Raw genomic sequence first — 14,039 nt, forward strand, 5'->3', positions numbered from 1 at the left:
TATTGCACCCATTGATGTTTTCTAAATTTTCACCACCAAGTTATGTACTGAAAGGGTTCATGTAAGTTAGTTGTATTTTTTCGTTAACACAACAATAATAGTGATATGATAAATGCCATCTTAGTGACATTCCGATATCATTTTTCAATAATAATATAATGAGTGACCATGAAGGTAATAGAAACCTAAACAATGTTATTGTTTAAACAGTAAGCAATTTGTTTAAAAAAGTTTTGCTTGTATGGGAGAAGTGTTTGACACAGCTTTTTTTGTTTTTCTTATTATTACAACCGAATAAAATTTTCTAGGGATTACTTTGACATTCATTAGTGCTTTTGGGGCACAAATACCCTTTTTTGATAATCAGGAATTACTTAGTATCTTAGATTTATAATGCTAAAGTGTTTGGAAAAAAATTAAGGAACCTGAATTTTTTCACTTTTCACTTCAAATTAAGATGCTGTTCTCCTTCATTTTGTCTGCTTAAGGCAAACTTGGAAAATGCTAATCATTTATGTATGTAATCTCCATCATCATCTAACATACAAATCCTTGATATATCATGTGTTTTGGTATGTGTTTTCCTTCTCAGTGTTAAAACTAAGATGGAATGACATCTGTATTCAAAGCAAAATATAAAATTAACAAAAACAGAACAGTAATACTATGTCAATATATCACTTCTGGTTACTCGATATGGCCAGGATTTGCTTCTCAAATGTCAGAATAAAAGAAATGTGCCTGTCATATGCAAGTGATTTTATTAAAACATGCCTATGTGTTCATGCTTTGAAAGACACTCACCCACATGGTCCCTGTTCAAATAATTATTTCCCGAACGCACATGAGGCTAAACTTCACCAAGGAAAATCACCAAGAGAAATAGGAACTTCACTATGCTAATAGACACTATGCTTTCACATTTGTGTTTCTTGTGTTAAGCAAAAAGTGACTGAGACAGTTGTCTCAATTGATAGATGTTTATTTAGCTAAAGTTTGAGGACTCATCCAGGAAAAACACAGTCACAGGAGCCTCTGTGACATGTGCTTTTCTGAAGAAGATTTGGGGAACTTCAGTATTTAAAGGGGAAACATCAAGAAGAAGAGAAAAGAGGGAGGTAGGTTAGGCAGTGATGCAAATGATTACATTCTTGTGAGGCTCTTATATAAGATAAGGTAAACATGCGAAAAGAAGGAATAGAGAAAAAGTCAATTATGAATTTGTCTCAGGGTAGGTGGAGGGATGATTTCTGGTCCTGTCCTTGTCCTGTACCTGTGGAGATAAGCTAGTAATTGACATCTTCAGGGTGAGATACAACAGAACTCGGATTTAGGTCTAGAATATAGGGGGGTATGTATTCTAAAAGATTTAGAGGCTCACAAGGGCCTCTCAATTGTTCCTAGTGAAAGATTTGTGAGAGAGACCATATGGGGAGATATGCCGCCTTATATCCTTGTGGGTACCTGGCTTGTGGATGAGGCTATGACACAGGGTTGTGAAATTACAGCTATCTGGGAACAAAAGGAAGGCAGTATTGTGTGACTCATTTTCCAAGCTTAACTTTCCCTTTTGCATAGTGAGTTTTGGGGTCCTAAGATTCTATTTTTTTCACACTTACTACTTTTAAATTTCTATAGCTGTGTTTTAAAATGATTCAAGGCTTCATCCACTTAAAAGATTGTTTAACTTTTAACACCTAGTGTCATTTTGTTTCAGGTATTTACCTTCGTAGATTTAATACTATGATTCAATTAAATCCCTTAAATTTTAATTGGTGAGCCTATAGAGCTTAGCCACTGAAGGCAAAAATGCTTAAGATATTATTATATTTGCCAAGTGGTCAGAATTCTTCTTTTTTGTTTGTTTGGTTTTATTTATTGCTATTCTATCTTAAGGCATCTATAATGTACACACTTCAAAATTAATATGCACTGGATGTATGTGGGTGGAAGGTTAAGAAAGTAGGGGTTGGTTGGCATATGCTAATACTACAACTTATGTCATGTAACTTATATAATAATATATCTTCTTGTACTATTACCACAACTGTTAATTAACCATTACTGGTTATCATTGTTATGTATTTTTCTTTATAACTTTTAGTTTGTTTCAAAATTACTAGTGTGACTTGAAAACTAAAGTAAAAAATGTGTTATTTAAAAAGGATTTTTTTTACAATTTAGTACACATTATTTTTCATCCTATTTTGCAAGCTGCTTGAGGTATGTTGTTTGAATGGAGAATCCATCTTATGATAAACACAGAGTTTCACAGGCAGGATTTCCTTAAATGACTTATAGGTCTGACCCAGAACTGTTATTCCCCTCAGCCCTGAGAGAAATGGGTGGCTGGATGCTGCAGATATGTTTCTTCTGGCAGCAAGATAGCCAAAATGAAGAGGGACCTGCTCAGTGCCATTTCTGCAGATGGCAAGAAATGTGAGCAGTAGCTGGAACTCATTGCTATATCACAAGGATCTGAGTGTAGCCCCAAAGGTGCTTTCCCAAATGGACATTGATTTCCGCAGTCTGCACCTGCTTTAGTGTATGTGGCATGAGTTTTCCCTGTAGTCGTTGTTCTCTCCAGGAGCAATATAGGAACTCTGAGAGCATATCAATTACTGGTACCCATACTCGGACTGTCTAATTCAGTAAGTCTAGGTTAAGTTCCAAGAATTTGTATTATTAACAGAGTCCTAAGGTACTGCTGCTGCTGGTCTGAGCACTTTAGAACCACTGCCTCACAGAATGTTTTGGGGTCATAGGTTATTTCTGAAGATTGTCATAAATTGCTGTGTTAGCTCCTGAAATTTTATCTACTGGTGAAATTTCAAGTGTTCCTATCAAAGGAGCACTCTCAGAACATAGATATGCATCCTTGCAGTTCTTTGAGCCTCATCATGACACTACAGTACTGTTTTCTCTGTGTTGAACAAGGCATGTTGAATGACTAGTTGTTGCGATTCCTGAAACTTGTCCTAGAAATCTAACTACACACTGGTTAAGCTTTCTTCTTGGGTTTCTATTTACTTCTTTTCAAGACATCATTAATGAGCATTCTAGATTCCTGTCCAAACTTCAAGAAATGAGAATTGTTTCCTTTCATAAAGGGCTATGTTATTTAGATAAACCTCCTGCTTAAAAAGCTGTAAAAAGCTATATAAATTATCAAACGGAATAATAAAAAGATGCAAGATAAGACAAATAGGGAAAATAGAAGTATATAACCAAAAGTGGAAAAATTGAAACCAAATAAGAATCAAAACAAATTTCAACTATATACTGCTTGTAAGAAACAAATGACATAAAAATATTGGAAATAAAAATGTTTTAAAAAAAATCATATGGACAGTAACAAAAAAATTACATCCACACACATACACACACAAAAATAGATTTCAAGGGGGAAAAAAGCTTTACAATAAATAAGTAGGAACACTTTCTCAATATAACAATGTTCTCAGAATTATATAACAATTTCATATTTATATATTTTTAACAATATATCTTCAAACCAGATAAAGCAAAATTTGACAAAAATACACAAAAAATCCACAATTCTAATCAGGAATGTAATAAACCTCTTGCAATATATAATGAATAAGAAGATAAAAATAAGTAGAAAGCTACCATCAGCAAAAATGACAAAATAAGAACCTTCAAACATTCTATTTTCTTTATATATATATATATATTTTTTTTTTATTATACTTTAAGTTCTAGGGTACATGTGCACAATGTGCAGGTTTGTTACATATGTATGCATGTGCCATGTTGGTGTGCTGCACCCATTAACTCGTCATTTACATTAGGTATATCTCCTAATGCTATCCCTCCTCCCCCCTCACCCCACAACAGGCCCCGGTGTGTGATGTTCCCCTTCCTGTGTCCAAGTCTTCTCATTGTTCAGTTCCCACCTATGAGTGAGAACGTGCAGTGTTTGGTTTTTTGTCCTTGCGATAGTTTGCTGAGACTGATGGTTTCCAGCTTCATCCATGTCCCTACAAAGGACATGAACTCATCCTTTTTTGTGGCTGCATAGTATTCCATGGTGTATATGTGCCACATTTTCTTAATCCAGTCTATGTTCTATGAAAGTATGGTAAGTATCAATGTTTTCGGTTATTTGCAAGTTAACCAAGGCTTGCGGGAATCTGGAGAGCATTTATTCAAAAAAAAAAAGGATGAATGTCAGTGAGACCAGTGAACTTTGTGGCATTTTAGCTTGTCCTGTAGCCACATTCCCTATCCAGCTCTGGGAAAGCCTTGAAAAACAACAGCCCCAATCATGGAGAAAACTGGAAGTGTGACAGTCACTGGAGAGACCGGAACAGGGTTGGAGACCCTTCAATGACTCATTCCCAGACAAGCATCCTTCTCTGACATGTCTGGTCATTCTCTGGAAGATTCAACTTGAAAGGTTGTTGTTGTTATATGACTCAGTCCACCCAGTACAAATCCTTTTTCCCAGGGGTGTTTGTTGAAAACAGTAAGAGGCAATTGTTTACACTGGGAGCTCCTGAAGGCTGTGGATAAAAATTGAGGTAGATAATAGGGAACATTTTCCAATGCATTCTATGAGTATTACCAAAAACAGATGAAGATGTCACAAGATAAGAAAACTACAGATCAACATTTTATAAATACAGATGTAAAAATTCTCAACAAACTTAATTCTGTACCATGTAAAAAGGATTATAAACCATGTCCAAATAGAATTTATCCCAGAAATGTAGTCTGTATCTGAAATTCAATATAATATATGAATGTAATATCAAGTATTATTTCATTGTAATATGAATCATTGTAATACACTATACTGATCGGATAAAGAACAAAACCCACTGTGTTAGTCTGTTCTCATGCCTTTAAGAAAGACATACCCAAGACATAATTTATAAAGAAAAAGAGGTTTAATGGACTCACAGTTTCACATGGCTGGGGAGGCCTCATAATCATGGTGGAAGGTGAAGGAAAAGCAAAGGCACATCTTACATAGCTGCAGGCAAGAGTGAATGTGGAGGGGAACTGCCCTTCATAAAACTATCAGATCTCATGAGGCCTATTCACTATCACAAGAACAGCACGGGAAAAGCCAGCCTCTACTGGATCTCTCTCATGACATGTAGGGATTATGGGAGCTACAATACAAGATGAGATTTGGGTGGGGACAGCCAAACCATATTACCCACATGATCTCTTTGATGATAAAAAGTACTGAAAGAACTGGAAACAAAAGGGAATTTCCTCAACTTGGTACAAATCACCTCCTGGGAAATTAGGCAAGTAAATGGAAGAAAAGATACCCAGATTGGAATAGAATTAACATTACCTCTCACCTCTCTTTGCTGATGACATAAATGTGTACATAGAAAAGTCCTAAAAAATTTACACACACACAAAGCCAATTAATGAGTTTGGCAATATTGCAATATGCATGTTTAATAAAATTAATTTCATTTATGATAGTATCAAAATAACAATATACTTAGACATATATTAAAAAATAAATGTTTAACTTGGATATGGAAAACTACAGGATATTATTGAAATAAACTAGAAAAAACCTAAATAAATAGAAAGACATTGTATGTTTATGAATTGGAAGATTTACTATTGTTAAGATGGCAAAATTCTCTTAATTGATCTACAGATTTGCCATAATTCCTATTAAAATTCCTGCTCTGCGTTTTTGCAGAAATTGATAAACTGATCTTAAAATCAATATGGAAATACTAAGGACCCAGAACAGTCAACCATCTTGAAAAAGAATATGAAACTAAGAGCATGCACACTTTCAGGGTATGAGTCTGCATTAGTCATACTTGTGTGGTGCTGGTATAAGGACAGACATATGGACTAATAGAATAATATGAGTCCAGAAATAAACCCACACATTTATGGTTAATTTTCAACAAGAACACCGAGACAATTTCAACAAATGGCGCTGAGACAACTGAATATTCACATGCAAAATATGAATTTGGACCCCAATATTATACCATGTAAAAAATTAAATAAAATGCATCAAAATCCTAAATTTAACAAGTCTAAAAATTCTTAGAAGGAAGCATAGATGTAAATGTTAATAACTTTGCACTAAGCAATGGTTTCCAGGATATAACACTTAAAGCACAAACAACCAAAGAAAGACTAGATAAACTGGACTTTATACAATTAAAAACTTTTACGTTTCAAAGGACACTATCAAGAAAGTGAAAAGATGACCTACAAAATAGGAAAAAGTATTAACAAATCACATATATGATTAGGATCTAGTTTCTAGAATATATTCAAAACTATTATACTTCAACAATAAAACAAAAATACCTTATTTAAAAATAGACAAATGATTTAAATACAAATTTCTTCAAATTGGGAGGAAAACGAGTCATAAAACATTGTGATACCACTTTATATCCAACAGAATATCAAAATATAAAATACGGACAGTAATAAAACTGCATATGTGAAGAAATTGAAACCCTTATACATAGCTGATGAAAATGTAAAATGATGCAGCTGTTTTGGAAAATACTTTGGCAGTCCTCGAAAAGCAAACCATTGACTTTTTATATGACCCAGCAATTCCACTTCTATGTATACACTAAAGAGAATTGAAAACATATGTCTGCACAAAAACTTTTACGTGAATGTTCATAGCAGCATTATTCATAACAGTGCCAAAGTGTAAACAACCTAAATGTTCACCAACTGATGAAGAAAATATGACATGTCCATATTATATGTATATTATATATTCATTCATAAAAATTAATGAAGTACTGATTTATGCTACAAACAATAGATGAATCTTAAAATAAAGTCATTCACAAAAAGCTACATATTGTACGACTGCATTTGCGTAACATATCTAGAATAGGCAAATCATAGACACAGAAGGATTAGTGTTTGCTAGGATCTGAAAAGAAGTAGGGATGGAAAGTGAGTGATAATAGGTACAGTATTTATCTTCAGTATGAAAATGGTCTGGAATTAGATATGGTTCCACAGTTGTATGAATACACTGAAAACCACTAAATTGTACTGTTTAAAGGGGTGAATTTTATTGTATGTGTATCTTAATAAAAAACAATAAGAATGCATAAGATTAGGACAAAATGTTGTTACATATTTATAGAAATTGATCCTATGCCATGAAACTCATTTCAAAAAATTTCAAAGGATATAGTCATTCAGAATGTGTTGTATAGCCCAACAGTGGAGATCATCAGCAAAATCACAAGATAGCTCTGAAAAGAGTAAAGAAATTGATACTGTAATCCCAGGAAGTCTTCACAATGTGAAATAGACTATGTGACAAAGTTTGTCTATTGAATAAACTGAATATGTAATTTAAAATATTCTCACAAATGCCCATTCAGTTTAAAGTATGAATTCCTGTGAATTCTATGAAAAATTTAAGGAAGATATGTCAATCCCACACAAACCCTTCTAAAGGACAAGAGAGAAAATGGTCCTAAAATTATTTAATTCGCCCATGATAAACTTTATATTGAAACCTGATAAGGACTTTACAAAATAAGAAATTATTGGCCAACCTCATTAATAAAAATATATATTATATATATTTATTATATGTAATATAGCAATATGTAAGTATATTGAATCCAGAAATATATAGAAAGCACTATACATCATGACCAAGTTTGATTTATTACAAAATGTAAGATTCATTTAACAATAAAAAGGCTTAATATATCTTACCACATTTACAGAATAAATGATAGACATGATTTGCTCATCACTTTTCAGACTCTTAGTTTTAATTTTTTTTGCTCAATGAACCCAGATACAGTGTTATTTCTATCACTATCATTGAGGTTTCACAGCTTTGTGTAAGCACTATAATGAAAATATGTCAACTCTTGAGGGCATTCTTCTTTAGGAAAACCTGATAACAGCAAGACCTTTTAAATTACATCCTGTAGATCGATTTGACATTACTTTTTCAGCTGTCCTCCTGAGGTCTCTCTGAAGGTACAAAGAAATGGAAACAATCATTATTTTATGGCTATCATAATTACTGAAATGGAATCACATGGTATTTCTGCACCCTCTTTGCAAAAGTATGCCTCTTTGTTGAAATGTTGTGAGAAAAAAAGAGAAAAGTTTTATTAAGTGTCAAAGTTTGCTGATATTCGGAGATGACATCTTCCCACTTTGGATTCCTATCTCTTACAGTTACTTGAGATAGAGAGAGGCAACCCCATTTCAAATAAAATCTACCTACTTAATGACCACTCTCTTTCATGCTGCTATTATGCTTTTGCTATTTAAATATAATGTTATAATAATGCTTTAGGCACAACTGATTCCTAATTTTGTTTTACCTACATATTACTTTCCCTGCTATAAATTGTTTGCTTGATTTTCTAAATTATTAAGTGCAGCATCATGATCGGAGTAATGTAAGGTTGGTATAAAAACTTGAATAATTGTTCAATTCCCACCTATGAGTGAGAACATGCGGTGTTTGGTTTTTTGTCCTTGCGATAGTTTACTGAGAATGATGTTTTCCGTGGGTGCAGCAAACCAACACGGCACATGGATATGTAACAAACCTGCATATTGTGCACATGTACCCTAAAACCTAAAGTATAATAATAAAAAAAAACTTGAATAATAATGCTAACATTTATTATGACAAAATGATATTCCTACAGTTTCACAACCATAAAATTGAGAGAAATTCTGCACAATTCTGTATTGTGCCTTATGTCAATTAAAAACAATACCAGAAACTTGTAATGAGGTAATTATCCACTTTTACTTTTTTATCAAGCTACACAGAACTTAGCTAAAATCCTAGCAATGCCAATTGCTTAATTTTCCTGAGACATCAATTTCTCTTTGTAAAATTGTGGCGAGGCTACCTATCTGGTAGCAATTTCTGTGAGGACTGCATGAAATAACGGCAATTGCAGATTCTGTGAGGTGGCACCTAGCACTTAGTATGCATAATCAAATTTGAGTCTCTTTGGCTTACTTCTTGTACCAAAAAATTTCACTTATGTATCCCATTGACAGACCCAAAAGGTAAAAGTTCCTTAATTGATTTAATTTGACCAGGGATACACCCTTAATCTAATATAAACAAATTTGTAGGTGTGGATAAACCAAACATCTTTTCTCAATAAATAATACAAACTTTGTCAAATAATGGAGCCAACTGTTAGCTTCTTGAATAAAATCATGTAAACTTGCGCTTGGGGCTCCCATGTTTACTAGGTGTTATACAAGATGAGATTATGGAAGCATTGAGCAGATAATGGAAGGGAAAACAAAGTCAGCAGCATGACAGGGACCTCGCAGTTCCCCCTGTAAAGAGCTAGCACCCTTTGTTCCTGATATATGTGGTTTCAGACTCAATTCCCATTAGGCCATACCCTAAGAGTCTACTACATTATCTTGTATGTCCTTTGGAACATACATCTTTTGTATGTTAGTTGGCTTGAATGTGTTCTACTCATTACAATCAAATGAGTTTGGGGTATAAAATTGTTCCACTGCTTTTAAAATTCTGTCATTTAGAGCAGCATGTATTAGTTTTCAAAATATCAAGTTACACCATGACTTTTTATGAATATTGATTATTCAGTAGACTGTATAAGATTGGCTAATAGGTTTACCAATATGTAGCCTGGCTTAACACTGACATATTTACCTTAAAAGTATTAGTGCTTTCATCTATGCCTTGAATATTGAAGAAAAAATGTAATATGGAGATTACATAGGCCTAGGGAAGAAAAATGATCAAAACAGTTTGCCCAACTGTTTGAATGAGTTGTGCACAAAATATCATGGTACTAAATTGTATTACATGTTAATATTTATGTTTATATAGATAATTTAAGATGCTTTCATCACAAGTAAAAAGTGAAGTAGTTAAAGAATAAGGTTATTTTTTATTTCATGTAAGAATAAACAAACTCTTCATTATGTCAGCAAAGATTTTGGCTCTTTCTGTATTTTCACTCGTCTGTCTTCAGTGTATTGGCTGTAGTCCTTGGTCTTGTTTTTTCATGCATTGAAGATGCTGCTGCATGCTGTATAATTCAACAAAACCTCGTCCAAAACATAAAGGGCAGTTGACCATCCTAGGTTGTTTTTGTCTCCTGGATCACAGACCTTCACCAAAGCCCTCCCAGCATACTTCCTCCTAAATCCTATTGGTTTGGTTTGGGTAGGGTAGCCTGATACACTCTATTGTCTAAGCAGAATTATGAATGCTTCCTTTTTATTCTCAAACATGCCCATACTTAAATAAGAAATTATCTACCTGCTCTTGGTTTGTGTAACATGCCTGTATCTTAGGAGCATAAGATCCTCCCCCCACAAAAAAAAAAGCAAAAAAAAAAAAAAAAAATCCGTCAAAAAAACAAAAACAAAACAAGTATCTAGTGTTTCAGCCTCTGTCATGGAAAGTGAATCTGCCAGTGGATAAAGGAATGGCTTTGAGGTAGACAACCACTAATGTCTGCCACATGTTAAGTACTAAACAATTTCCAAATTCTGAATATAAAGTTGGACATTGTGTAAATTAGGCTAAATTACTGATGCTAAAATTTTATGGGATGATCTGTTTGTCTGTGAATGTGAACATAGAAAGAAGTACTAATGAATCAATTTAATTATTAGGGAAAATTTAATTTTGTCTACTATTTTGAAATATTGATAAAAATAGGATTAGCAACTGCTGGATCTTTTTATTTATGAAAATTATTCTTTGATGATATTCTAAGTGTTTTCTTTTGTTTTCATCTAGAATTAGACCCAGTGACCAAGCAACTTATGCTCCAAACAGCTAAACCAACTTTTGGCCATCTGACAGATGTAAGTAAAATGTTTAAGTTATAATAAATATCACTCTTCATAGTAATTAAATGCAAACATTTATTGTTTTTTAATGGCTAGTAGCCTTCCTATTAAGATAACTGTAATGTTATCTGCTCTAGAAAATAATGACATAAGACATTTGTAAATGTTTATGTAAATAAGACATTTATAAATGGTTCTTTAACCATCCACCTACTTATGTGCTTTAATTTTACTCTAAGGTACTATTTTTGGTAAAATAGACATTTATAACAAACATCCTTCAAAAACTTTTAGTCTGTGTCAACAAAATTACTCTTGTAATAAGCCTTACCTCAAAGAGTTTTACATTTTTAAAAAGGAACATAAACATTTAAACAGAGATTTCAAAGGCCGGGAGTCACTTTTATTTTTTTAGTTTTAGTATGTCCATTTTATATGAATAAAATATTGTAGTTTGAACAAATACACCTCATGCCAATCTCTATAAAATTCATATTATAATATGCCCATAGAATGCATAAAGAAACACTATGCATTAGTTCATGCTAGAATATTTAATAATCTATACAAAAATGTGACTAAAACTTTGAACAAGTTTTTAATATGATGAATATGAACAGCATTCAAGTCAATAGCTTCCACAGGAGTCTGGAGAAGCCCAGATGGCCTGATGGTATTGCTCCTCATGAAAAGAATGCAAAACCCCAATGGCCTCAGCTCTCACAGGCCATGTATATGAGTGGATGTCTGTAAAAGGTGACAGACTGTGATATATGATATAAGGATGTTAAAGAAGCCAAAGGGAGAAGGAAATGGATTGGCAGTTTACCCAAATAGGATCTGGGAGGAACAGAAATACCTAAAGGAGTTTTTAAAAGATTAAATTGTTTATAGTGTGGTGCTACATGTCTCTGTCTCCTAACAAAATCCTTACTGAAATCCATCTGACTCATTCAGATGTTTTCAGTGTTTCCTTATGGTTGAATTTGAACACATGCTAAGTCTTCCTTTTTGACTAAAGTGTAGTGAGAACAGTAGTTCCCCCAAAGGAGGTAACTTCAGGGTTAAAATTAGAGAGCTTATCTGATATTTGTGAATTAGGGTGCAAATTTCAGTTGTCTTTTGGATTAAATCATCTTGATGAAAGTGCAATGAGTGTTTCCTTGCCATAGTTACCAAATGACACAAATCATGATGGTAGTTGGTGTGTGACCTCAAGGAGAGGGACGTTATGAGATGAGCATTTGCTAGTTTGTACCAACAAAAATTGCATGTTCTCTGAATTTAAGTTCTAACTACTGACTCTGCTGATACAAGTGGAACTTTGCCTGAGTCAACTGAGAGGGACAAGTTTGGAGTTGAGGGAAGATACTTTCTTTGTAGCTAAGCCATCAGACTGGGATAGGAAGCAATACTCCAAAAACGGATGTAGAAAAGAATCTCCTCAATTCCTTAGTTGGGAAAGGAGCTTAAGCCAGGAGTCAACGGAGCCCTGGCTATCTCAGGTAAATCTTGGATGTTGTCTTCCTCTTAAGATTTTTTTTTCTGGTGGGGAGGAAAGGAGAGGAAAACATGTTTTTCTATAGGAAATATAGCAGTGATAGATGTTACTCACCAGGATTAGTGGGGATAGGAAATGCTGAAAAGGACTAACTGGCTAGAACTGTCACCCTCCTAAGAAACCTGGATTATTCCTTCCAGGGGTCCAGGCATAATGAGGAGTGTGATGTATCAGGAGAGCAGACATTTGAAAGGCAGTGGAAAAAGCAAAATGAAGCAAGGAGAAAATCCTAGGTTGGAAGTGTGTCTAGAGATACGTAGAAGAAAATAGACATTTCTAATTAAATTCTTTTAAGCAATTTACAGTGTCAGTTTTGCAGTAAACCTTCTGTCTTCCTTCAAAGTCTTCAATTGATCACTAATGATTTTGATTTAAATAGATTTATTTTTAAATTCTGAGTAGAAAAATGTGCCAACTCAAATTTTCAGTTTGGTGGAGGCAAGAACAGATGCCACATATTAAGCCAGCCACATCTGTGTTAAACCATGTAGCACGGGAAAAATAAAAGGAAACATACTCTATTCTGGCAATATGTTAGTGATCATTCAAGTATTCAATTTTAATTGCGTATTTGTCACTGTTCTCAGGCTACTTTGCACTTTGCTTTTTTTTTCCAGCAGGAGCATCTATTTCAGTACTTTGCACAAGCTAGCATTATTTTAACTAATTCCAGCAGGGTCGGAATTAAATCATAATTCTGTAAAATTATGTAAATTATAATTCTGTAAATTATAATTCTATAAAACACCCACCTGCATATGTTATGCACTTGCTTCATACTGATCAGCATTTTTCCACAGACACGATGATATGGTTTGGCTGTGTCCCCACCCAAATCTCATCCTCAATTCCCACATGTTGTGGGAGGGATCCAGTGGGAGGTAATTTTTCAATTACCATGGAGGCAGGTCTTTTCCTTGCTGTTCTTGTGATAATTAATAAGTCTCACAAAATCTGATGGTTTTAAAAAAGGGAGTTTTCCTGCAAAAGCTCTCTTCTCTTGTCTGCTGCCATGTGAGACGTGCCTTTCACCTTCTGCCATAATTGTGAGGCCTCCTCAGCCACATGGAACTGTGAGTCTAATAAACCTCTTTCTTTTGTATATTGCCCAGTCTTGGGTATATCTTTATCAGCAGTGCAAAAACAGACTAATATACACGGAATTATTTGACTAGTTTATTAAATGGGGAGTTTCAGACATAGCTCAGTTTTGCCTGAATAATGATTGGATGATTAAACAAAGTCAAATTTTTATGTATGGTGCCACAAAGAGAACCTTTACCAATAGGACCTCACTCCTGCTCACCTGTTCAAATAATATTTAATTATCCTGTGTTTACTTCTAAAAATGTCATTATTTACATTTTACAATTAACCTACAATCAATCTGGAATTGATGATTGTCTATAGAGTGAATTTAAGGTGGAGGTTTTATTATCCATATCTATATTTAGTTTTCCCAGTCCCATGTTTAAAAAAGAAAATTATCTACTCACTAAACTACATTGTCACCATTGTTATAAATTAAGTGACCATGGCCGGGCGCGGTGGCTCACGCCTGTAATCCCAGCACTTTGGGAGGCTGAGGCGGGCAGAACACGAGGTCAGGAGATCGAGACCATCCTGGCTAACACGG

General features: G+C 34.1%; 1 protein-coding gene across 8 annotated transcripts in view; it reads left to right on the forward strand.

Moving 5' to 3' along the window:
- Positions 1-14,039, forward strand: part of CNBD1 (cyclic nucleotide binding domain containing 1) — a 757,023-nt gene that overhangs the window by 525,775 nt on the left and 217,209 nt on the right. For all 8 annotated transcript variants that reach the window (XM_058444198.1, XM_058444197.1, XM_058444199.1 and 5 more), the window contains one exon: positions 10,790-10,857. In XM_058444198.1, the coding sequence (XP_058300181.1) occupies positions 10,790-10,857 (68 nt within the window). The remainder of the gene's footprint in view (positions 1-10,789; positions 10,858-14,039) is intronic.

This window comes from Hylobates moloch, unplaced genomic scaffold (genome assembly GCF_009828535.3).
Source record: "Hylobates moloch isolate HMO894 unplaced genomic scaffold, HMol_V3 SCAFFOLD_9, whole genome shotgun sequence".
In the NCBI taxonomy this organism is placed as follows: domain Eukaryota; kingdom Metazoa; phylum Chordata; class Mammalia; order Primates; family Hylobatidae; genus Hylobates; species Hylobates moloch.